At 44.6% G+C, this 25,605-nt stretch overlaps 1 protein-coding gene across 1 annotated transcript in view; it reads left to right on the top strand.

Annotated features, from left to right (window-relative positions):
• Positions 1–25,605, top strand: part of trpm4a (transient receptor potential cation channel, subfamily M, member 4a) — a 505,210-nt gene that overhangs the window by 331,666 nt on the left and 147,939 nt on the right. The window contains exons 15-16 of the mRNA XM_034189807.1: positions 20,761–20,906; positions 23,856–23,968. Of these exons, the coding sequence (XP_034045698.1) occupies positions 20,761–20,906; positions 23,856–23,968 (259 nt within the window). The remainder of the gene's footprint in view (positions 1–20,760; positions 20,907–23,855; positions 23,969–25,605) is intronic.

Here is a 25,605-nt window from a genome sequence, read left to right as displayed (position 1 = left end):
TGTGATTACTACAGCCGTCTCTTTGACTGAAACATTCCTCTGTAATTACTACAGCCGTCTCTTTGACTGAAACATTCCTCTGTAATTATTACAGTCGTCTCTTTGACTGAAACATTCCTCTGTGATTATTACAGTCATATCTTTGCATTTGATACAGTGGATCATCATATTCTACCTGAAAGGTTGGAAAGTAATTTTCGGATTACTGGGAGTGCCCTTGCATGGCTGATGTCATACTTGACCAGTCGTTCTCACTGTGTTTTGTACAGTAACACTACCTCTCACCTTAGTGATATGAAATTTGGGGTTCCACAGGGGTCTTTCTTAGGCCCCCTGCTTTTCTCCCTTTATATAAGCACCCCTTGGGCACATATTGCGGCGTTTTGGGATTACCTTTCACTGCTATGCAGATGATACACAGTTATACATGCCGATAAATGCTGGTAATCTCGTTCACATAAAATCCTTAGAAGATTGCCTTGCAGCAGTGAGAAGTTGGATGTCTAGAAAGTTCTTACTTTTAAACTCGGATAAGACAAATGATGGTTCTTGGTCCAGTGAGACATCAGCATCAATTTGACCAGTTAACGCTCAGCCTCAGCTCGTGGGTCATACATCACACTGACAAAGTGAGGAACCTTGGGGTAATTTTTGATCCTTCGTTGTCCTTTAGCCTCCACATTAGAAATATTATTAGGACTGCTTTCTTCCACCTGCGAAATATAGCGAAGATTCATCCAATCCTGTCTATGGCTTATGCTGAGACCCTGATCCATGCATTTATCTCTTCTAGATTGGACTACTGCAATGTTCTATTTTCTGGTTTACCGCAGTCTAGCATTAGGGGTCTCCAATTGGTTCAAAATGCTGCAGCCAGACTTTTGACACGAAGCAGAAGGTACAACCACATTACAACCATTTTGGCATCCCTTCACTGGCTTCCTGTCCCAGTGAGATCAGATTTTAAGGTTCTGCTACTAACCTAAAAAAATTATTCATGGACTGGCACCTCCCTACCTAGCTGACCTAATTAAACCTTATGTACCGGCCCGGGCTTTACGTTCTCAGGGTGCAGGACTATTTTGTGTCCCTAAGGTGAATAAGAAGTCTGCGGGTCACAGAGCTTTCTCTTATCGTGCCCCTGTCGTATTACAGTCGTCTCTTTGAGTGGAATATTCCTCTGTGGTTATTACAGTCGTCTCCTTGACTGAAACATTCATCTGTGATTATTGAGGCCACGGTAATCAATGCATGGACGGAGGGTTTTTCTTTCTTCTCTGTGAAGAAGAACCCTGCTCCAGCAGGTGATGACGAGGGTCAAATCAAACCACCCTCTAATAACTCCTGAATGTACTCATTCATAGCAATGGGTTCTGGTGCCGACAGAGAATGATTTGGAGTACTATGTAGTTCCGGGCAGTAGCTCGATGGCACAATCGTAAAAGCGATGCGGTGGTAAAGATTTAGGCTTAGCTTTGCTAAATACCTTGGCTAAGTCATGGTAACACTGTGGAAGTCCGGAGAGATTCAAGATTCAAAGTTTTAATTGTCATATGCACAGTAAAGAAACATGTTTCCCTGTACAATGAAATTCTTACTTTGCTGCCCACACTGGATGCCCAAATATATATAAATGACTCTACGTATAAATATTTAAATATGAATGGACGAAAAAAAAAAACATAAAATAAGCATGTTGGTAAGAATAATAGATTATAACAGAGCAATATGCTAAAATGGAAATATACATTATAATAGGGGAAATATAAAATATACTTGTGTGATGGCCTATATACATAATAGTGCATCAGTGTGCAACATTCACTGTTTTGTGCAATGTTCAGCAGTAAATGGCTTAGTGCAATTGAGCCAATGAATTCAAGTTAACAGGTACTGCAGTGCAAAGGAATGAAGTGTCCATAATATAGTAAGGTGTCCAGTAGAAAATAAAGTGACCAGTGATGGGGGGCTCTGGCCTTAAGGGCGGGGGGTGTTCAGCTGTTTAACAGTCTAATGGCTGTTTGAAATAAGGAGTTCTTGAACCTGGTGGTTCTGCATCTCACAGTCCTGAACCTGCAGCCTGAGGGGAGGAGTATGAATAGTCCGTGTTGGGGTGAGTGGGGTCTTTGATGATGGAGACAGCTCTCCTGTGGACTCTGCGGTGGTAGATGGTCTGCAGAGAGGGTTGTGGGGACCTGGTGATCTTAGACGCAGTCTTTGCCACTCTCTGCAGGCGTTTGCAGTCCCACACAGTAGAGCTGCCGTACCACACAGTGATGCGGTAGTGAGGACTACAGCTGTAGACGTTGCTGAGGATCTTGGGTGCCAACCCAAATTTCCTCAGGAAATACAGCCGCTGCTGAGCCTTCTTCACCACCTGTGTGGTGTTGAATGTCCAGGTGAGGTCAACGCTGATGTGGACCCCCAGGTACTTGAAGTTCCTCACCCTCTCCACCTCAAGACCTCAGATGAACAGTGGCTGTTGAGTCCTCCTCTCCTTCCTCAAGTCCACTATCATCTCCTTGGTCTTGTCTGTGTTGAGGGTGAGGTTGTTGTCTCCACACCATGTCACCAGACTGTCCACCTCCCTCCTGTAGGCTGCCTTGTCTCCGCCAGTGATGCGTCCTATCATGGCGGTGTCATCGGCAAACTTGATGATGGTGTTGTTGGGGTGGGAAGCGACGTAGTTGTGGGTGAACAGGGTGTATAGAATGGGGCTCAGGACACAGCCCTGTGGGGTCCCCATGTTGGTAGTGATGGTGGCTGATGTCCTTCACCCGATCCTGACAGACTGTGGCCTGCCAGTCAGGAAGTTGGAAAGCCAGTCACAGAGGGAGGGGTGAAGTCCGAGGGCTAACAATTTGTGGGTGAGTTTGTGGGGGGCGACTGTGTTGAAAGCGGAGCTGTAGTCGATAAAGAGCATCCTAATGTAGGCGTCTTTATTTTCCAGATGAAAATAAAGATGAGATGTGGATTTGAAACCGGTATCATAACTGCGGAACTAGGCAGACAACATCCCACACAGGCGAGTCCCCAGGAACTAATCTGCCCTTTTGACCAGTCAAAGTTTGGGCTGTGTTTCTTCAGCCAGGGGTGCCCCAAAATTGCCAAATGAGTCATTTTATCAAATACATGGAAATTAATTGTCTCAGAACAGCCGAGTCTCACGTTTTTTTATTTTTTTTTTTCCTGCTCCTGTGACGAAATGAGTCATATTTTCATGATGGAGCTTTTTTAACTCACTATTCCTAACCCTACTCCCACCCCCAACCCTAACCTTAACCATAACCTAATCTTACTCCTTCCCCTGACCCTAAACCATAACCACCCCCGACCCCCGCTTCACTTTTAATTTCGTGCAGCCATCACGGAATGAATGAGAATGAATTTGTGCTGCCGTGACGAAAATGAGGTGCTTTTCATCACAATATCACAAACCAATAGATTAATGTATATTTCGTGCTGCTGAAGCACGACTTGCCGTGAGACCAGGTTGCTCAGAAGAATTCTCAGCTATTATTAACTGGACTGACTGGGTATGATGGGTGATTTGACCAAGGTCATGGCCATTCACTGTGTGCACCACCAGAGGGCATGAGAGATGATACAACTTAAGGTGCACGAATCTGGCGAGAGAAGACAGCAGCAAATTAGCATCAGAACCTGAGTCAGTAATTACCTGAACAGAGTCAGACGAGTACTCAGAGCTTAGTTTAGCTGAGATCACACTCTGAGGTGACGAGCAAGTAATGGAGCTTTGACTCGCCCGTAGTACCGGTTTAGACGATGTGGGGCCACCCCTGACCAGGCAATTGGAGATCACATGCCCTGCTGGCCCACAGTAAAGACACAGACCCTCATCCCTATGGTGCTGGCATTCCTCCGTAGATAAGTTGGTACAAACCAACTGCATAGGTTCATCGGTGGTGCTGTGAGGAGAGCTGGAGCTGAGATGATTTGGGATGATTGCTCGTGCAGGCAGCGTGGCAGAACACTGAGCTGAGAGGCGGGGCTCTCATTGAGGTCTGTCCACCATCCGATGGTTGGTGAGGATGGCTAGAGCAATGAGCTCATCCAGATCTTCGGGGAGGTCGACAGCGATGAGCTGGTTCTGGATATGGTCGGCCAGGCCCTGGAAGAAAACATCTTGGAGGGCAGCAGGATTCCACTCACTTTTGGTCACCAGGATGCACATGTCGATAGCATAGTCGCTGGCTCTTCTGTTTCCCTGTTTAAGCTTCATCAGGGATCGTGCTGCTTTCACCTCCCGGTGACATGTGTTGGAATACTTGTAGGAGAGCTGTATTGAATGCTTGGAGGGAGTCACAAGTTGAGGATTGCCTGCTCCACTCTGCTGTAGCCCACGTCGCAATCGTTAAGGATCATGCTTGTAACATTCACACGGCGTGTCGTACGCAGGTCGGACATATCATGGAGCTGGACGAAATCATCGGCCATGTCAAACCATGGCCAAATGGCGCGATCGAGGCAGCCTTCACACAAATGTCTGTGAATGCCGGACGAATGGCCATTCGACTCATTCTCAGTCAGAGTCAGCAGGAGCCCAGGTGTAACCTACGAACATCCAACACCACTCATGGGGCACTTAGAAAAGGTGGGGTCATTCGTGCAGCCAACACGAGAGTAGAGACCAGGCAGATGACCATTGTCGAGCTGGCTGTGCAAATGCTCCCATATTTTTTAAGTGCCCCGTGAGTGTGCCGTGTCAACCCAGACCCTCCCCCCGAGCAACACAAATGCGTGCGAGTGTGTAGTGTGTCTTTCCCCCCTCCCTCGAGTGTCTTCCCCCTGCCACACAAATGAAATGCCGTGCAAGTGGGTGGTCCCCCCAGCAACGCAAATGGCATGCCAAACCATAATCTATTATTGTGGAGGTGGCTGAAGTGGAAAATGCTCCAATGCCAGTCGAAGTGCAGTGCAATCGCTGTCCAGCACAGTGTGCACATCTGGACAGCCCGTCATGTCCATGATTGACGCCATGTAACACATTCCCTGCCATTACACAATATGGGACATTACGGTCATTACAGCTGTAGTACCAGACATAGAGGTGCGAGTAGCTGCATGCCCATGTGAGTTGATGCATATGACAGGCTCGTGCACACAGCTGACCGGCATGTCGGAGCTGTGAACTGACCATCATGTCATATTCTGCATGTCACTCTGGAGATGGGCTCACCAAGCAGCAGTGCACACATGCTGGCACTACAGAGTTAAAACACTCGGTCTTTGAGTGACAATCAGTGTTGAGCCCAAGGGGGCATGTCACTCAAATCATGTCAGCGCAGGCTCACTGATGCTCTCAGATGATAACACGCACGTTGTCAGGCGAGAGTGCGAGTGATAGCGAGGTGTTCAATTAAAAGAAACAGTGGTAAAATAAAAATTACAAACAATGAGGACAACAGCCTCAGCTCATTCATGTGTGATGCTTTGCTTCGCTCTGCAGATACGGGGGCATGTCCAGGTCAGACTCACTCTCTCAGCTGACACTGACAGGGTGAACACAACGTGTTAAATTACAAGAAAGAACAATAAAGAATACTAATATAACAATGATCAGTATGTCATCAGAGCCCGCTCGCACATGTGTATTGCTGTGGCATGTTATTAATTGATGGCAGATATATGCTCTGCAGCTGTGATTTGCACTGGACAGGTGGGTGTGTCACCAATGAGCCGCAGCAGGTCAGGCCATGTAGACCACCACCTCGCAACACTCCACTGTGATGCACACATGTGAATATATCCGTCTGATCATATGAGCACTCAGCTGGTGATCCAGATGTCATGTCCACATGATGCGGTGTCCTTCGGCACGCTGGACACACAGAACCGGCTGATGTGTTCATGATCATTCAATCATGTCAGTTCAGTAATTCCTTGGTTCATGTACAGAGGAGCAGGGAACAGAAGGACGTTAATTTTTGTATTGCCTGCTCTTTATACTAGGAATTAAATATTTTAACAGAAAAAACGCAATCCATTTGAGCTGTCATTTCCAACACAGGCCGTCACGTCATCGGGCATCAATTACACATCATAAGATTAATAAGAGGACCTTTATTAATCCTGAAGGAAATGATTTTGCCAAAGTGCCGACAGTCACAGTAAATTGTTTTTTGTGTTGTGTAAATTGTTTTGTCAATTGTGTCAACAGACACACATGCTAAAAGGCAATATGGGAAATGAGTCTCTCTCTATTACCCCCCCTTGTCAAAATGCATAGAACACTGCCATCTACTGTATGGAAGTGTGAATAGCAACCAATGTGCAGGCGTTTGCAGTCCCAAACGCAGTGTGATTCACAAATGCTGAATCACACTTCACAAACAGAATTTTCAGTTTTGTAAATGCTTTTTGTTTCAAATGAAAAAAAATTACATATTTAGAAATACGCATTTATTTGTAAAAAACCAACACACACATTACAGCAACTTGTGTGTTGATTTTTAAAAATAAATAAACCAACCTACCAGTGATTGAGAGGAGACTCATTTCCCATAATGCCTTTTGGCACGTGTCGGTTAACGCTCAAACTTTTAATTAATTAATGCATTACTTTAAAAGATACAGTATGTGTGATATTTTCACTTTGTAAAAATGACAGAGTTGCTGTTAATGTCGATAAACTGCCCGGAATTAATTTTGTTTATAAATGAAACCATGAGTGAAAAGTGCTTTGCGTTTCATGTCTCCTGCCACCAGTCTGTGTTGGTGCATGTGGAAAGGAAACAACACTTCCTTACAGCAGCGGGTAGGGTGCATGAAGACAGAAGCTCTGGCTTGTTGTTCGTTTGGGGTTTATGATCGCTTTTGATTTTACTCAGAAGCCTAGGTGGTGCTTTAAAGTCGAAACTGACTTATCAGTAGCCAACAGTGTGCCAAGTTAATACCAAAAGTTAACCATTAGTGGTTAGTTGTAACCTCCACTGAATTTCTCAGCCCACCACTGGTAGTTGATTCACTTTATTTTCAGCATTAAACTGACCAAAGTGTTTACAAGGTTAGTCTTTCAGAGCCATATAGGATGCAGTGCAGTCCACCACCTGTAGATGGCAGCACTGCTCACAAGACTTGGAAATTCAGAAAGACGGGGGTTTCACCCAACAACTTCCTGTTTGTGCTCAGTCTTTTGTTTCTGAAATGAGCTGTTAGCTTTCCACTTAAAAAGGTGGAATAAATTAGAAAAGTATCATTTGGCCTTTTTTGGATCGTGTGGACCAGTGTTGCTGAAATCATTGCAGCTTTCCACAATGCTCCTCAACAGAAATTCTTAAATTTGTGACATCCTGCAGTTTCAAATGGGTATTACTGGAGGCTAGGCTAGGCTAACAGCCCATGTGACACTGCTACATTTTTATTGAGTTTAAAAAGCAGCAGGCGAACTCATTGTTTTTGTCCGTTAGCTTTTATTCGTTTGATTGATGTCAATATGTGTAGGTGTTAAGGTTTGGAGCCAGGACTAGGCAGAGTAGAATCCCAATATGCAAGGACAGACAAACCCAAGAAGTAAATTCCAAAAACAGCCAAGATTTAATAATTAAATAGTGTCCAGTATACACAAAAACAAGTGAGGGGAAGGATAGAACAAAAATACAATCTTACCGCCACAGGGGTGTGGAATCCAAAATGCAACAGAGGTGGGGAAAGTTTAACCAAAAATACAGTTAAACTCTGAGCACAGAGTGAGGGGGAAAAAACCCAGGGGCTGCAGGAGTGAAAACAAGTGACCAAAATACTAAAGTCCAAAGGAATCAACTGCACACAAAACTTGACAAGAAAATACTAGGAAAAATACTAGAAAACATCCATGTGATAACCTAAACTAAACAGAAGGGGGCAGCAGAACCAAGGCATTGCTGAAAGACAAAACAATCTAAGACCAAGACAGAACCCACTTAAATAATATGAGATGAATGCAAGCAAAACCAAAAACACATGAGAAAATCAAAACACTGAGAAAGAAACATAATGCATTTAATAAAAAGAGTAAACTCAAGCCTAGAAATGAACCTGAAATGCTGACTACAATAAATATGACTCAGAAAATAACATGCAACCATAGATGAAAACATCAGAAAGCATGTAAATAAACCAAAACACCTAACCCAAAACCTGGACTGCAGAACTAACAAAAAACAATTAATAATCAAACAGCAACATAAACTGAGGCACACTGAGGGGGCGTGTCCTATACAGAAAACAAAGACAGGAGCAGATTTAAGATTAACGTGACCCGGCAGCGAGGTGGATGATGCGACAGACAACAGAACAGACGCACAACACCAAATCTAAACATACACATATAAAGTCCAGATAAAGACAATACTACACCAGAAGACAGAGTGTAAAGAACAGATACAGCTACTGCAGACAAAAAGGACACGCCCAAACAAAACAGAGCTGCAGACACATGAAGTGAATTGGACAGACATGCAGACAAAGACATGCTGGGAGAGGAAACAGATCAGCCATAAACCAAGAGCTTGGTCCTGCAACAGGAAAGCAGATGTTCAAAGGACAGACAACACAACAAACTAATAAATCCCTATAATAAGATCACAACAAAACAGTAGGTGAATTTATTCACTTCCTTTATTTTAACGTCACTTAGCGTGTTAGAGGCTAACACTAATTTAGCACAGCCTTGCAGATCCGTGTGGCATAAACCCTGCATTTCTTAGCACGGTGTGTTTTTCAAAATAAATGGACACGACAGTCCAATTTTCTCAATCACCCATTAAACATACAATTTGCAAGTATGAACTTGGTGGTTCCTGACATCAAACATTTAACATATAACATATTACATAACTGAGTTCCTGCTCAGAGCACAACACAAATTCTTTAACACGTAAAACACATTTAAATATGGATTAAAATTAAGCTTTAACTGGAAAAGATGCAGTTAATGTTATTTTTTCCTTTTTTATGTCGGAAACAGTGGTTAGTTTGCAGAAATAAACTTCAGTCCAGATGAACAGTAATTATGTGGAAAATTGCACAATAATACTTTTATTTTTAACTGGTCAAGTTGCAGTTAATCAATGTTATTTTTTCCTTTTTTTTATGTCGGAATCAGTGGTTAGTTCACAGAAATAAACTTCAGTCCAGATGAACAGTTATTATATGGAGTCTTACAATAATACTTTTGTTTTTAACTGGTAAAGTCTCGGTTAATGTTGTTTTTCTTCAGAAGCAGTGGTTAGTTCACAGAAATGAACTTGAAATTGAACTAACAGTAATTATGTGGAAAGTTGCACAGTAAACACGTTTGTCAAAGGCCTAACTGAATTTGCCTGCATTAGATAACTATTAATAAGCGCTTCATCATTCATTCATTTAGTACAAATAAAAATGAAATAAAATTCATTCTTTTTATTTCATTCACACAGACAGGGTTTTAGTGTAAGCTGCTGTTGATATGGCTTCTCTCTGCTTGGAGTGTGTAATCACACTTTGTTCCAAAACAACCGATAAGTCTGTGCAGGTTTTGCTCGAGCAGTGTTGGAGCGGCAAGCAGAGGGAGAGGAGGAGGAGTGGTGGGGTGGCAAAATCCTTGGGAGCTACCCTCACGGTTTCCACTGCTTTCCCTTCTTGCCTTTTTCAACCCAATATGCCAGCACACACTTAGGCACTAAAACTATTCTGCCGTGACAAATAAATAAACACAATGAAATAAACACAGAACACACAAACACCAGCACTCCAACATTGCATTTCACACTGGACACAGACTCGTTGTTGGTGTCTCACACACACACACACACAGCAACAGACATCCACAGTACATCAGTGATAACACTGACAGAGCCGGTGTTACAGTCTTTCCTTAGAAATAGCTGTTACAGTGCAAGAAATTATGACACACAGTTAGGTCAGCATGACAATGGAGCAATTCTCATATGTTGGATTAATTGCGGAGCTTCAACGCAGAGGGCCTGAGTGCACTTATTACTGTTCTAAGGCTCCCTAAAAATCCCACTGACTACCTAAGCCCACCCTGACTGTAACAGGTCACTCTGTCAACCCAGGAATTATCCTCCAGCTGCTGTTGGTCAAGGTATGTAACAGAGTCTTGATAAGCACTCTGTTACCCGTAATTTCAGTTCAGTTTATTTCATTTATATAGCACCAAATCACAACAAAGTTGCCTCAAGGTACACCAGTTAATCTAACCTCATCAGCCCCCAGAGCAAGCACACAGGTGGCAGTGGTAAGGAAAAACTCCCTCTGATGATTTGAGGAAGAAACCACAAGCAGACCAGACTCAAAGGGGTGACCCTCTGCTTGGGCCATGATACAGACACAATTTACAATACAAATACAGAGGAAATTTTGGGAGTCCATGCTGGAATCCAGGACGGGAGGCCTGCAGAAGAAGACACCCTCTCCCATCTCTGGATGGAGCTGCACCTCAAACATAAAAAAACAGAATCAGGTGGCAGAAAGACAACAAATACTGTATAATTTGTCAGCATTAAGCAACAAGAAAACAGAAGAAATACTAAGGTGATCGCCGGCCACTAGCCCTAAGCTTCACTAAAAGACTCAGACTTTAGATAAAATTGAGGCTGTGACCCACTCTGTTTACTAATAAAATTAATTTAAAAGAGCAAAAAGCATAGTAACATACTATACTGGACTTGAAAGTCAGCTAAGTAGGGAGGTGCCAGTCCATGAACAATTTTATAGGTTAATAGCAGAAGCACAGGGACAGAAAGCCAGTGAAGAGACGCCAAAATGGGTGTAATGTGGTCAAACTTTCTGCTTCCTGACAAAAGTCTGGGAGCAGCATTTTGAACCAATTGGAGACTCCTAATGCTGGACTGTGGTAAACCAGAAAATAGAACATTGCAGTAGTCCAATCTAGAAGAGATAAATGTATGAATCAGGGTCTCAGCAGGACAGGATGGGACGAATCTACGACATATTTCGCAGGTGGAAGAAAGCAGTCCTCATAATATTTCTAATGTGGAGGTCAAAGAACAATGTAGGATCAAAAATTACACCAAGGTTCCTCACTTTGTCAGTGTGATGAATGACACACGAGCCTAGGCTAAGTGTTAACTGGTCAAATTGATGCCGATGTCTCACTGGACCAAGAACCATCAGTTCAGTCTTGCCAGAGTTTAAAAGTAGGAAATTGTTAGACATCCTGCTTTTCACTGATGCAAGGAAATCTTCTAAGGATTTTACATGGATGAGATTACCAGCAGTTATCGGCATGTAAAATCCCTGGCAATAATTATGGAATCACCGGCCTCGGAGGATGTTCATTCAGTTGTTTAATTTTGTAGAAAAAAAGCAGATCACAGACATGACACAAAACTAAAGTCATTTCAAATGGCAACTTTCTGGCTTTAAGAAACACTATAAGAAATCAAGAAAAAAAATTGTGGCAGTCAGTAACGGTTACTTTTTTAGACCAAGCAGAGGAAAAAAATATGGACTCACTCAATTCTGAGGAAAAAATTATGGAATCATGAAAAACAAAAGAACGCTCCAACACATCACTAGTATTTTGTTGCACCACCTCTGGCTTTTATAACAGCTTGCAGTCTCTGAGGCATGGACTTAATGAGTGACAAACAGTACTCTTCATCAATCTGGCTCCAACTTTCTCTGATTGCTGTTGCCAGATCAGCTTTGCAGGTTGGAGCCTTGTCATGGACCATTTTCTTCAGCTTCCACCAAAGATTTTCAATTGGATTAAGATCCGGACTATTTGCAGGCCATGACATTGACCCTATGTGTCTTTTTGCAAGGAATGTTTTCACAGTTTTTGCTCTATGGCAAGATGCATTATCATCTTGAAAAATGATTTCATCATCCCCAAACATCCTTTCAATTGATGGGATAAGAAAAGTGTCCAAAATATCAACGTAAACTTGTGCATTTATTGATGATGTAATGACAGCCATCTCCCCAGTGCCTTTACCTGACATGCAGCCCCATATCATCAATGACTGTGGAAATTTACATGTTCTCTTCAGGCAGTCATCTTTATAAATCTCATTGGAAAGGCACCAAACAAAAGTTCCAGCATCATCACCTTGTCCAATGCAGATTCGAGATTCATCACTGAATATGACTTTCATCCAGTCATCCACAGTCCACGATTGCTTTTCCTTAGCCCATTGTAACCTTGTTTTTTTCTGTTTAGGTGTTAATGATGGCTTTCGTTTAGCTTTTCTGTATGTAAATCCCATTTCCTTTAGGCGGTTTCTTACAGTTCGGTCACAGACGTTGACTCCAGTTTCCTCCCATTCGTTCCTCATTTGTTTTGTGCATTTTTCAATTTTTGAGACATATTGCTTTAAGTTTTCTGTCTTGACGCTTTGATGTCTTCCTTGGTCTACCAGTATATTTTCCTTTAACAACCTTCCCATGTTGTTTGTATTTGGTCCAGAGTTTAGACACAGCTGACTGTGAACAACCAACATCTTTTCCATGACCTTGAAATGCTTCTTACGGAGCCCCTCCTTAGTTTCCCTGGCTGTGTGTTTGGGGTCATTGTCATGCTGGAAGACCCAGCCATGACATCTTACTGAGGGAAGGAGGTTGTTTTCCAAAATCTCACAACACATGACCCCATCCATCCTCCCTTCAATACGGTGCAGTCGTCCTGGCCCCTTTGCAGAAGAGCACCCCCAGAGTATGATGTTTCCACCCCCATGCTTCATGGTTGGAATGGTTTTCTTGGGGTTGTTCTCATCCTCTAAACATGGTAAGTGGAGTTGATTCCAAAAAGCTCTATTCTGGTCTCATCTGATCACATGACCTTCTCCTATACCTCCTCTGGATCATCCAGATGGTCACTGGTGAACTTCAAATGGGCCTGGACATGTGCTGGCTTGAGCAGGGGGACCTTGCTGCCCTGCAGGATTTTAAACCCTGACAGCATCACGTGTTACTAATGTAATCTTTGTGACTGTGGTCCCAGCTGTCTTCAGGTCATTGACCAGGTCCTCCTGTGTAGTTCTGAGCTTTCTCAGAATCATTCTTACCCCACAAAGTGAGATCTTGCATGGAATCCCAGACTGAGGGAGATTGACAGTCATCTTGTGTTTCTTCCACTTTCTAATAAATAATCATAACAGTTGTTGTCTTCTACCAAGCTGCTTGCCTGTTGTCCTGTAGTCCATCTCAGCCTTGTGCAGGTCTACAGTTTTGTCCCTGGTGTCCTTAGACAGCTCTTTGGTCTTGGCTATGGTGGACAGGTTGGAGTGTGATTGATTGTGTGAACAGGTGTCTTTTATACAGGTAACAAGTTCAAACAGGTGCAATTAATACAGGTAAAGAGTGCAGAATAAGAGGGCTTCTTAAAGAAAAAGTAACAGGTCTGTGAGAGACAGAATTCTTGCTGGTTGGTAGGGGATTAAATACTTATTTCATGCAATAAAATGCAAATTAATTATTTAAAAATCATACAATGTGATTTTCTGGATTTTTTTTTATTCTGTCTCTCACAGTTGAAGTGTACCTACAATAAAAATACAGACCTCTACATTCTTTGTAGGTGGGAAAACCTGCAAAATTGACAGTGGATCAAATACTTATTTACCCCACTGTATGTGATCAAAAAATGTGCATGTTTAGGCCATGTGGCTAACTGGGTCAAACTTGAATGATGTAAAAGCTAAGACCTTGGGGTGAGGCTGCTTGTTTGTTATGTCTTTCAGGATAGCAGGATAAGAAAAGACGCTAGCTTTTTACAAGGTGTCCTTTTCTGTGCAGATAAAAGGATTTTAACAGGAACCCAGTGTGTCACTGTAAAGATATGATTTTCAACAAGAACATATTGACCTGCAAACTTGCTGACTGTCATCGCTCTTAACCTCACATAACTTCCAGCAGAGAGACAACTATGCATTAACATGGGTGTAGACCATTTGAAATCAATAATATGTATAGTAACATATGTATTTCTAAGGTATTTATTAATAGAGCAAACCATTGCTAAGTTATTGGGGATATTTCACTGGGTAACACAGTTGAGAAATTTCTTAGACACGCATGATGTTCATTATTTGCTTCATTGTATGGATGATGTCACTTGTATGCATCTTTGGTACTATTTTCCATGTATTTTTCTCTCGTTTTGCTGTCTTGCATGATTCCATTCACTATTTATCCTATGAAGCAAATAATGAATATTTTCCGTTTGCGCAATGCAAGGAATATTTTCATTTGTTAAAAGGTGGACTGTTCCATTCAGCGAGGCATCCATCTTTCAGTTCCAGCAAATACTTTTACATTTGCACTTATAAATTTCATCATTTGAATTCCAGTCATTTTGCAGAAGATCAAATTTGATGGACTCTTTTCTGACTTGGGAGCCAGCAGCCCCTAATAGGACTGAAACTAAAATGACTGAGAAACTTAGGTAATGGTGACATGAGCCTTCCTCCTCATGTGAAACTAATAATGTCACCCCAGCACATGCATCTTTTAACAGCTCCTACATCCATAATAAAATTGTTTAAATCCACAATATTATTCATCAAATATAAAGTTAATTTGGAAACTTTATACAGGAAGGCAAATAAGTATTTGATCCACTGTCAATTTTTCCCACCAACAAAGAACTGTAATTTTTATTGTCGGTACACTTCAACTGTGAAAAAAAAAAAATCAAAAAATCACATTGTATGATTTTTAAATAAAGCCACAGTGTCAAAATCACAGTCCAGAGTCTTCACACCTACAGTAGCGCTGATCACAGGCGAACGGCGTCACTTTGAGCAGAAAGACATGTGAGGCTGTGCGTCTGCTCACTGAAGTGGTCCAGCACACGGTGACATGGCATGTCCTTTGACGCTGATCGAAGCGGTCAGTCCACAGGTTTTCCACTCTCTTCAGTCACCAGTGCGTCTGGGAACATGTCGTCTTTTAAAGTGTAGTCACTATATATATATATATATATATATATATATATATATATATATATATATATATATATATATATATATATATATATATATATATGAGGTCTGTTAGAAAACTATCCGACCTTTTTATTTTTTTTTAAAAAACTATATGGATTTGAATCGTGCGCTTGCATCAGCCAAGCTTGAACCTTCGTGCGCATGCTTGATTTTTTTCACACCTGTCGGTTGCGTCATTTGCCTGTGGGCAGGCTTTGAGTGAGCACTGGTCCAGCCCCCTCGTCGGATTTTCATTGTCAGGGAAATGGCTGAGCGATTGGAGCAGCGCTAAATCAAATTTTTCCAGAAACTGTGAGAGACAGCCAGGTGGAAACCATTCAGAAGATTCAGATGGCTTTCAGTGAGGATACTCTGGGCGTCACACAGATTAAGGAGCATTAGAACCAGATTAAAGACGGCCCACAGCGGCGGAGGGCGCGCTGCTCTCCGAGCGGCCATCGACAGGCTGAAACAACCAGATCATTTCCAAAGTGAACGCTGTGTTGATTCGGGACGTCGTCTGACTACCAGAGAAATTGCAGAAGAGGTGGACATCAGCACTTTTGCGGCACATTCCACTGTTACAGGAGATTTTGTAATGAAAGACGTGCGGAGGAATTCGCGCGTTGGGACGGAGCCGCTCATGGTGCACAACAAAAAGCACGTCCGTGTTGGAAGTTGTGACATGCCCAGCTGTTACACAATGTCTTGGATACTCACTCGACTGAAAAGCCACCGAAAGCCATCTGAATCTGTTGTGTGGGCCGCCCGAAGAGGAGGTACTGCTGGCCCATCGCCAGAGGGCGCCCTGCCTGTAGGCGGACTTCAGGCACCAGAGGGCGCAGTCGCCACCAGGAACTGGAATTGACAGCTGTCACTCATCACCTTCATCACACCTCACCCATAAAGGGCGGGAGAAGACACCACATCTCTGCCGAGAAATCGTCTAAACCGTTCAGGTAGACATATTATTCAGCAAAGTTAAGTTGTGACGTCTTTCACATCTGTGCTGGTAGCTGTTGCACCTTCTGAGTTTGCAGCTTCTCCACTGACAGCCGAGTTGGAGGGAGTGGTAAGAGTTGGCGTTCTCCACTCTTCACTCTTACACTTGTGTAGTGGAGTCTGCACAGATAACCAGAGGAAGTAGTGAGATAAGGAGGTGGTGTTTTCTCCCTCCACCAGGAATAATCAGCTGACTGTTTTACTGGGTGTGTGCACACACCCACTCTTGACTGTTTCTGTTTCCTGCCAGCAGTACTCGATCTGACAGCTGGAGACGGTGGCCACCTGGGGACTCAGGACTTGGCAGCTCTGGAGTGTTCCGGATCCATTGGCGGTGGAAATCGTGTGGGTCCCGACTCTTCTCTGGACGGGCGTCTCCTATCCTCGAGCCTGCCCAAACGACACAGGTGGAAGCGCACGCGCAGGGCGCTGCTGCGGCACCTCCTCCTGCTGCCCAAGTGCCAGATACAGATATTCCAGTGGTTGTTCAACGTACCCCCCCCCCCGTCCCCCCCATCCCCTGAAGCATACATAAGCCCCCCGGAGCCATACGGGGGTTGTGTGGAGATGTGCGCAGACTTTTTAATGCAGTGTTCACTTGTCTTTTCACAGCGTCCTGTTATGTACGCATCTGATGCTAGCAGGGTGGCTTATGTGATAAACCTGCTTCGCGGAGAGGCACACGCCTGGGCTACGGCGCTCTGGGAGCAGAATTCATGGCTCCTAACAACATATACTCGGTTTGTGCGGGAATTCAAACAGGTGTTTGATCACCCCAATAGAGGCGAGACCGCTTCGAATGTACTGCTATCGATGAGACAGCGGCGTCGAAGTGCAGCCGACTATGCAGTCGACGTCCGCATCGCGGCTGCGAGGTCCGGTTGGAATAATGTTGCACTCTGCACCGCCTTCGTAAATGGACTGTCTCTGGTCCTGAAGGAGCATCTGCTGGCGAAGGATGAACCGCGGGATTTCGATGGGCTTGTTGATCTGGTTATACGGTTAGACAACCGATTGGAGGAACATTGTCGGGAGCGAGGCGAAGGGCGTGGCCGCGCACGAGTCGTCCCTCTCTCTTCCAAGGTCCGAAAGGGTGCCGCAGTCCCCCCGCTCCACTGCCAGAGAGCTCCGTGTGGCAACAGCTCCCCCTGCTGACGAAGCTATGGACACAAGCAGGGCTAAAGTAAAATCAGAAAACAGACAACGGAGGCTGGCCCGCTGGGAGTGTTTTTTCTGTGGCTCAAGTGAGCACATACAGAAGAATTGTCCCAAGCGGTTAAACTACAACGCCCGCCCTTAGAGACTGGGTTAAGGGTGGGCCATAACAATCACGAGGGGAGATCCCGAAAATCCGCACGCATCCCAGTGACGATCCTGAGTGGGGATCTCACCCTTCACGCCCCAGCACTGGTGGACACGGGGTCGGAGGGGAATCTGCTGGATAGCAGATGGGCAAGGGAGGTAGGGCTCCCTCTAGTGGCCCTACCGTCACCTTTGTCGGTCCGGGCACTAGATGGCACCCTTCTCCCATTAATCACACACCAGACACAGCCAGTGACATTGGTCGTGTCTGGGAATCACAGGGAGGAGATTGTGTTTTTTGTAACACCGTCTACCTCCCGGGTGGTTTTGGGTTATCCCTGGATGTTAAAGCACAATCCCCAGATTGATTGGCCGTCTGGGGTTGTAACGCAGTGGAGCGAAACATGCCACCGGGAATGTTTAGGATCCTCGGTTCCACCCGGTGTAATAGCTAAGGAAGAGGTTCAAGTCCCCCCCAGTCTCGCGGCGGTGCCAGCTGAGTACCATGATCTTGCTGACGTCTTCAGCAAGGATCTGGCGCTCACGCTGCCCCCGCACTGTCCGTACGATTGTGCCATTGATTTGGTACCGGGCGCTGAGTACCCGTCCAGCAGGTTGTACAACCTCTCACGTCCGGAACGCAAATCAATCGAGACCTACATCCGGGACTCCCTAGCTGCCAGGTTGATCCGGAATTCCACATCCCCGATGGGGGCTGGTTTCTTTTTTGTGGGCAAGAAGGACGGCGGACTCCGTCCATGCATTGATTAGAGAGGGCTGAATGAGATCACGGTTCGCAACCGATACCCGTTACCTCTGCTGGATTCATTGGTCACGCCTCTGCATGGAGCCCATATCTTCACCAAGTTGGATCTTAGAAATGCGTATCACCTGGTTCGGATCCGGGATGGAGACGAGTGGAAGATGGCATTTAACACCCCTTTAGGTCATTTTGAGTACCTGGTCATGCCGTTCAGTCTCACCAATGCGCCCGCGACGTTCCAAGCTTTGGTTAATGACGTCTTGCAGGACTTCCTGCATCGGTTCGTCTTCGTATATCTTGACGATATTCTCATCTTCTCCCCGGATCCTGAGACCCATGTTAAGCATGTACGTCAGGTCCTGCAGCGGTTGTTGGAGAACCGGCTGTTTGTGAAGGGCGAGAAGTGTGAATTCCACCGCACTTCTTTGTCCTTCCTGGGGTTCATTATCTCCTCCAACTCCGTCGCCCCTGATCCGGCCAAGGTTGCAGCGGTGAGAGATTGGCCCCGACCAACAAGCTGTAGGAAACTGCAACAGTTCCTCGGTTTTACAAATTTCTATCGGAGGTTCATTAAGGGCTACCCTGACAGCCCTGACCTCCACTAAAGTCCCTTTCACCTGGTCGGATCGGTGCGAAGCCGCGTTTAAGGAGTTAAAACGTCGGTTCTCGATTGCACCAGTTCTGGTGCAGCCTGACCCTGATCGCCAGTTTATTGTCGAAGTGGATACCTCTGACTCAGGGATAGGAGCCGTGCTGTCCCAGAGTGGGCAGTCTGATAAGGTTCTCCATCCTTGTGCCTACTATTCCCGCAGGTTGACCCCGGCTGAAAGAAACTATGACGTCGGCAATTGGGAACTTCTGGCAGTGAAAGAAGCTCTTGAGGAGTGGAGACACCTTCTGGAGGGAACCACGGTTCCCTTCACGGTTTTCACGGACCGTCGGAACCTGGAATACATCCGGACCGCTAAGCGTCTGAACCCCAGGCAAGCCCGTTGGTCACTGTTCTTTGGTCAGTTTGACTTCCAGATCACGTATCGCCCCGGGACCAAGAACCAACGGTCCGATGCACTGTCCCGGGTGCATGAAGAGGAGGTCAAGCCAGAGCTGTCGGATCCACCGGACACCATCATCCCCGAGTCCACTGTCGTCGCAACCCTCACCTGGGACGTGGAGAAGACCGTCCGGGAGGCCCTGTTGCCGCCAGGAACAGGAATTGACAGCTGTCACTCATCACCTTCATCACACCTCACCCATAAAGGCCGGGAGAAGACACCACATCTCTGCCGAGAAATCGTCTAAACCGTTCAGGTAGACACTCAGCCATATTATTCAGCAAAGTTAAGTTGTGACGTCTTTCAGATCTGTGCTGGTAGCTATTGCACCTTCTGAGTTTGTAGCTTCTGCACTGACAGCCGAGTTGGAGGGAGTGGTAAGAGTTGGCGTTCTCCACTCTTCACTCTTACACTTGTGTAGTGGAGTCTGCACGGATAACAGGAGGAAGTAGTGAGATAAGGAGGTGGTGTTTTCTCCCTCCACCAGGAATAATCAGCTGACTGTTTTACTGGGTGTGTGCACACACACCCACTCTTGACTGTTTCTGTTTCCTGCCAGCAGTACCCGATCTGACAGCTGGAGACGGTGGCCATCTGGGGACTCAGGACTTGGCGGCTCTGGAGTGTTCTGGATCCGTTAGCGGTGGAAGTCGTGTGGGTCCCGACTCTTCTCTGGACGGGCGTCTCCTATCCTCGAGCCTGCCCACACGACACCAACTTTATAATTGACCGTAGTATTGAATTGTATCTGTATCCGTTGTGCACATTTCACAACATTAAAATTGTTACTTCGTATTTCCATTGACCATTCATTTACGCCCCCTGTTGTGGGTCTGTGTCATCGTACTTTTCACAACAGAATCTTCCGAATGGTTTCCACCTGGCTGTCTCTCACAGTTTCTGGAAAAATTTGATTCAGCGCTGCTCCAATCGCTCAGACATTTCTCTGACAAATCCGACAAGGGGGGTGGACCAGTGCTTACTCAAAGCCTGCTCACAGGCGAATGACGCAACTGACAAGCGTGAAAAAACTCACACATGCACACGAAGGTTCAAGCTTGGCTGATGCAAGCGCACATGATTCAAATGCATATAGTTTTTTAAAAAAATAAAAAGGTCGGATAGTTTTCTAACAGACCTTGTGTATATATATATTTCATTGCTATCATTAGTCTATATATTAAAAGCCAAGTGGTCTCTCTGTACATTTGTGTAACTTCGATCATGTAGAGCTGACATTTTTCATTTGGTATGTTTATGTATTTTGGGTCAAAGATGATCGCCACAAAAGTTGACAGGACAAATATTTTTGGAGAAATTAGGGATATTAGGTAAAAAACAGAGAACAATGGATGTTGATATCATCATGAATCAGTCCCTGGTAACCAGACAAGCTCTGAACAAAGAAAATATCTCAACCTTGCCAGTTATAAAATGTGACATCAACTAAATGTGCCAAATAATAAATACAATTATTCACAAAACTTTCTCATTTTCTCATTTCCAGTTAAACTCGTTATAGAAACTTTGCAGAATTTAAATGTCACCTATCTATTTTGTAAACACAAACTGATCTAGAGCCCGTACATCCCCACGGGCAACACGCTAGTCTTTTTTTTTTACGTCTCTCAAGTGTATAAATATTTAAATATCAGACAACTGTGTAACTGGTGGTTTGTGTCCTCAGATGTGTTCAGTGAGTGTTACCAGAACAACGAGAGTCGCTCCTTCATGCTCCTCACACGCAAATCTTTAGTGTGGGGTGGGGCTACGTGCCTACAGATGGCGACTGCAGCTGATGCACGCCTCTTCTTCAGCCATGATGGCGTTCAGGTAAAAACACTCCTCTGCACAAGTTAAACATCTCCAGCTGCAGGAGCACTCACACATTCACGGCCCTTTGTACCCATAATAAGCCACATCAGCATTATCAACATGCACGCACTGTGACCCTGTCAGATCTTCTGGTCCAAGTTCACATAGAAGCATAGAAGCATTTTTGCCCTTAAAGATAAATTAGAGGCTTTAAGCAGTGGTAAAGCAGCGTGCCAGGCCCAGGTTGTTCCGTGGATCATACACGTTGGCTGCAAAAGTGGAAAAAGCACATTTTCCCAGTACACAAGTGGAAACATGGGACCACACATCACATTTATGATGCGCCATACATCTGCCATACGTTTACAAGATCCCGAAGGAAGTGCTAAGTGGACTAAATTAGTAAGTTATTATTTTTACTTCTTTTACATATCCAAAAAACCCAGACAAGTATTTGATCACATCTATATTACAGTACTGCTGCAGAGATCTGATGATTCGTAATGTGAAGTACAGCGCACTGCTTACCATTATTATATATTTATATAATATGCATGTATATAATAGTGACATACAGAATATACATTAAAGAAAAAATTAGAAATGGACAGGTCTCAGTCTCTGTTTCATGGCCATATACGTTTTGCTCATCTGTCTATATGAGATACTCATTAATATGATCATACATGCAGCGGGGGTCATTTGCTTGTTGCCACTGTCTCATTTTCCCAACCATCTGACAGTTGTAACAGCTTGGGAATTGTGAACTGACAACGATTTTAATTTTAATTTAATTTATTTTTATTTAACCAGGTTAGTCCCACTGAGGGTGGCAGCACGGTGGATTCATGGTTAGCACTGTTGCCTCACAGCAACAAGGTCATGGGTTTGATTCCCGCCTGTGGCCTTTCTGTGTGGAGTTTGCATGTTCTCCCCATGCTTACGTGGATTCTCGCTGGGTGCTCCAGCTTCCTGTATGAATGTGTTTTTTTTTGTCTATATGTGGCCCTGTGACAGACTGGCATCCTGTCCAGGGTGTACTCATCCTGTCCTCACACTCTATGACTGCTGGGATACACCCTTAATCAGACGAAGCGGTTGAAGATGAGTGTGTGTGAGTAGTCCCATTGAGATTGAGATCTCTTTTGTGAGAGAAACCTGGACAATTATAAACATGCAAAGTCCACACAGACAGGTCACAGGTGGGAATCGAACCCATGACCTTCTTGCAGTGAGGCACCAGAGCTAACCACCAAGCAACCATGCTGCCCAGGGCCAAAACAATCTCAAACTATACTCAAACTTTAATGGGTAAGAAAGCCCGGCTCGCTGACTTGGAGCCGGGCGTGGAACATGAGCCGCCTAGTGGACCACTTTTGGTAAGCACAATTGGAGCAGTGGGATGAAACAAACGCTGGGTTAAGGCATCCAATGCCGACACTCATCAGACTCCAGAAAAGGTGTCAGTCAATATAGACAGCAGGACATTGGCCATGGAAGTTGGAATCTGCTAAGGAGTGTGTAACAACTCACTTGCTGAATCAGATAGCCCTGAAAATGGATGGCGCTGGACAGTCGGGCCCACATTGGGCCAGCGCTGATGACAGGGTCTCCAAAAAGTAGGAGGGTCACCGCAGTGTGCACGGAAGCCCAGGGCGCCGGCCTGGGTGGAGCCGCCGGGGGTACAGATCTTGGTGGTTGTAGCAAATATTCAAATGACAAGTTTGAAGGCCAAAGTGGAGAGGAGTTCCATGTGAACAGCAGTTGAACATGGGTCAGTCGGTCCTAAGAAATGGGCAAATGCTGTTTGGAAGGGCGGGGCGATGGGCTACGTCAACCCTGGCTGATCAAAGGGGAGTCAAGTTCAGATCCCTGAATGTGGCGCAACAGAGAGGGGCACCATGAGGCATCCAGTGCGGCGATGCAAGCGATCCTGGAGAAGTTAGTGGGAGCCCCAGGAAGAGTCAACTGTCAGTGAAGACTAATAGTCATTCTTAAAGGGCTCCTGTTCATCTTCTTTACTTCGTAAAATGGGGACATTTTTTCATGTGAGTGTATAAACTAGGCCACATGTTTTTTTTTCTTCCACTTCCCACCTATTTTGTAGCACCTTTTTTTGCAAAATTCTTTCAAAATGTTGACTTTGTGCCAGCCCAGCATTCATTGTGTGGACTGAGCTGCTGTAGTGGCGGCAGCGCGCTCACTTCCTGCTGAATGGCATCATATTCTTACCCGATGCTTCCAACTCTGACAGGATCTGCCAAAGAACCCTAGAGCCAACACACCAACCATCCATGCAGGCAGGGTCCAAAGAGAGCACACCGCTCTCTTTGGACCCTGCCAGTTCTGAAGTAGGCAGCCGGAACCTGAGTCAGACCACAGAGTGATCAGGTTGGTTTCACACAGACAGACGAGATGCAGCATTCACAGTGGCGCCAAAAGAGTCATTGTACAACAGCTGTTGACCTGTGTAGGAAAATAAATAAATAATTAAGGAACCACGCCCAGATTAATACTAAAAATTAGCAAACTTTGGTCTGAAGGTTCCAACAGAACCTCTGACCTGCTGAAGAAATTATAGGCATCATGTGACATCAAGGACTTCCTGTTGCTATTTTTATTTATTTATTATAGTTATTTTGTTGTGAAGCACTTTGTAATAGTTGCTTGAAAGGTTTTATTGCTACTGTGACTGTAGTGAGAGGGCTGGTTTATGACCACTGTGTCTTAGTGCTATTTTATTGTGATGACATTGTATTTTTCACCAAATTTTTATCTGTGTGCCTTTTGTGAAGCACTTTGTGACTTCCCTTGTCTGTGAAAGGTGCAATATAAATAAACATTACTTACTTACTTGTTCAAATCAATTTGTAATTATTGAGTATTATATCGCGAACTTAAAGTAAGTGATTATCTGCTGTGCTGTGTAAGTGAAGCATTTGGTGACAGTGGCGCTCTGCGCTACAGTCTCTGCTTTCTCAGATCTGGTGGGGCGACATGGAGAGGAGCACCGCGGTCTGGAAGCTGCTTCTGACTTTCTTCTTGCCTCTCTTCATCTACACAGAACTCATCGGGTTCAGGTTAGCTGTGTGCTTGTGTGCTTTTTTGGTTTTATTTCCACAGTGGGTTCTGACGGTTCATGAAACACAAAGAACATTTGTTTTCATTTACTATACAATTTTTTAAATCTCTCAAAACAACAAATTAAAAAGTAAACTCTTTCAGCTTCTGCTTTTTCTACTTGGATTTGCTTCATCAGATCCTGTATGGATCTGCATGGTTTATTGGCACAAGTTTTACACCTGATGTCCTTCCTGATGCACTGCCACATTAGGTGGAGAGTGGGTAGGTGTGGACTTGAACTAGGCTCTGGAAACAAGCACAGTACCTGCTTGGCTGTGGTTGCATAATGTTTCATGACTCAGCCAAGAAGCACTGAAAAAGCAACATAGTTTACGTGGTTTGTGCGGTTTTGGAGGACTTCTTGATCCAGTTGGCCTCAAACGTATTTTGCCATATCCGAACATCCTCCACCCTGAGAGCACAGAGCATGAGGCTTCTACCAGCGTGGAAATGGCCAAATTGTCTCCTGATTAAAACTCTATCAGCAGCACTTTGAATCAGTTGAAGTGTGTGACAAATCAGAAAATAAGACCTTTCAGTAATCAACCTGACAGCAACCTGTTTGAAACAAAGGCACGAATCAATGTTTCTGCACCAGCCATCAACAGAACAGGTTGAAACTTCGTGATTTTTTTTATTTTTCACAGATGAAAGAACACATTCTTTATTTCTCCAATATGTTCATCAAAGGACTGGAAATGATCAAAGTTTTTTTTTGCTTTATTACCGTGATGAATGGTACATAGATCCAGTGACTATGGTGACTGGTGTGTGTCTCTCAGGAACAGTGACAGTCATCTTAGTCTTTTCTGATTTAAAATGTAAGGAATTACAGAATATCCTTTTTTTTGTTTGTTTCTACTGAAACCGAACAATCCTACAAAATCATAATTTGAAATTGTTCACACATTGTTTGGTGTGGAGAACTGAGCATGATCAGCACAACAGTGACAAGTAGGACCACAGTATCTTTCCAACAGGTGGTAGTTAAAGTGAAAATAGCAGAGGACCTCACACAGAACCATGTGGCAACTCATATTTTACTGCAGAAGGCTTTGAAGTACTTACAGTTGGTATGTCAGGGCGGGCGGCTGCCCGTCACCCAGAGCGGCTGGACCCGCAAAACAAACTCCCAAGACTAGGCTTTGGTGCAATCATGGTCTTTATTCTAGGCCTTCGTTCGGTACACATGGGGTCAGTCAGTGAAGCAGAAGTACCAGCAGGATTAGGCAGAGACACAGTCATAAATGAGCAAGGGTCAGAGGCACAAGCAAACACAGACATCTGTGATGAGGCAAGAGGCATAGTCGTGGAGTACAGGGCAGAAATTGGAACACAGCAAGTCAAAAATCAGGACTGTGAACGGGCACTGGAAAGTGTACAAAAGGCAACAATCTGGCAGTGAGCTGTGAGACTGTAAGGGCTTAAATAACAGGCGGTGTAAACAAGATGCATGTGCAGACTGATTGGGTAACAAGGTACATATGTGGAGGGAAGATTCTAGAAAGGGGGCGTGGCTATTGGACAGATTAAACACTGCAAGCTAAGAAGGAAGAGAGTGATGTATGTAAGGAACAAAGATACTAGGGCAGGT

The sequence above is a fragment of the Thalassophryne amazonica genome, chromosome 16, assembly GCF_902500255.1.
Source record: "Thalassophryne amazonica chromosome 16, fThaAma1.1, whole genome shotgun sequence".
In the NCBI taxonomy this organism is placed as follows: domain Eukaryota; kingdom Metazoa; phylum Chordata; class Actinopteri; order Batrachoidiformes; family Batrachoididae; genus Thalassophryne; species Thalassophryne amazonica.
The sequence above is the reverse complement of the archived record's forward strand: the minus strand, read 5'-3'. Positions and strand labels throughout refer to the sequence as shown.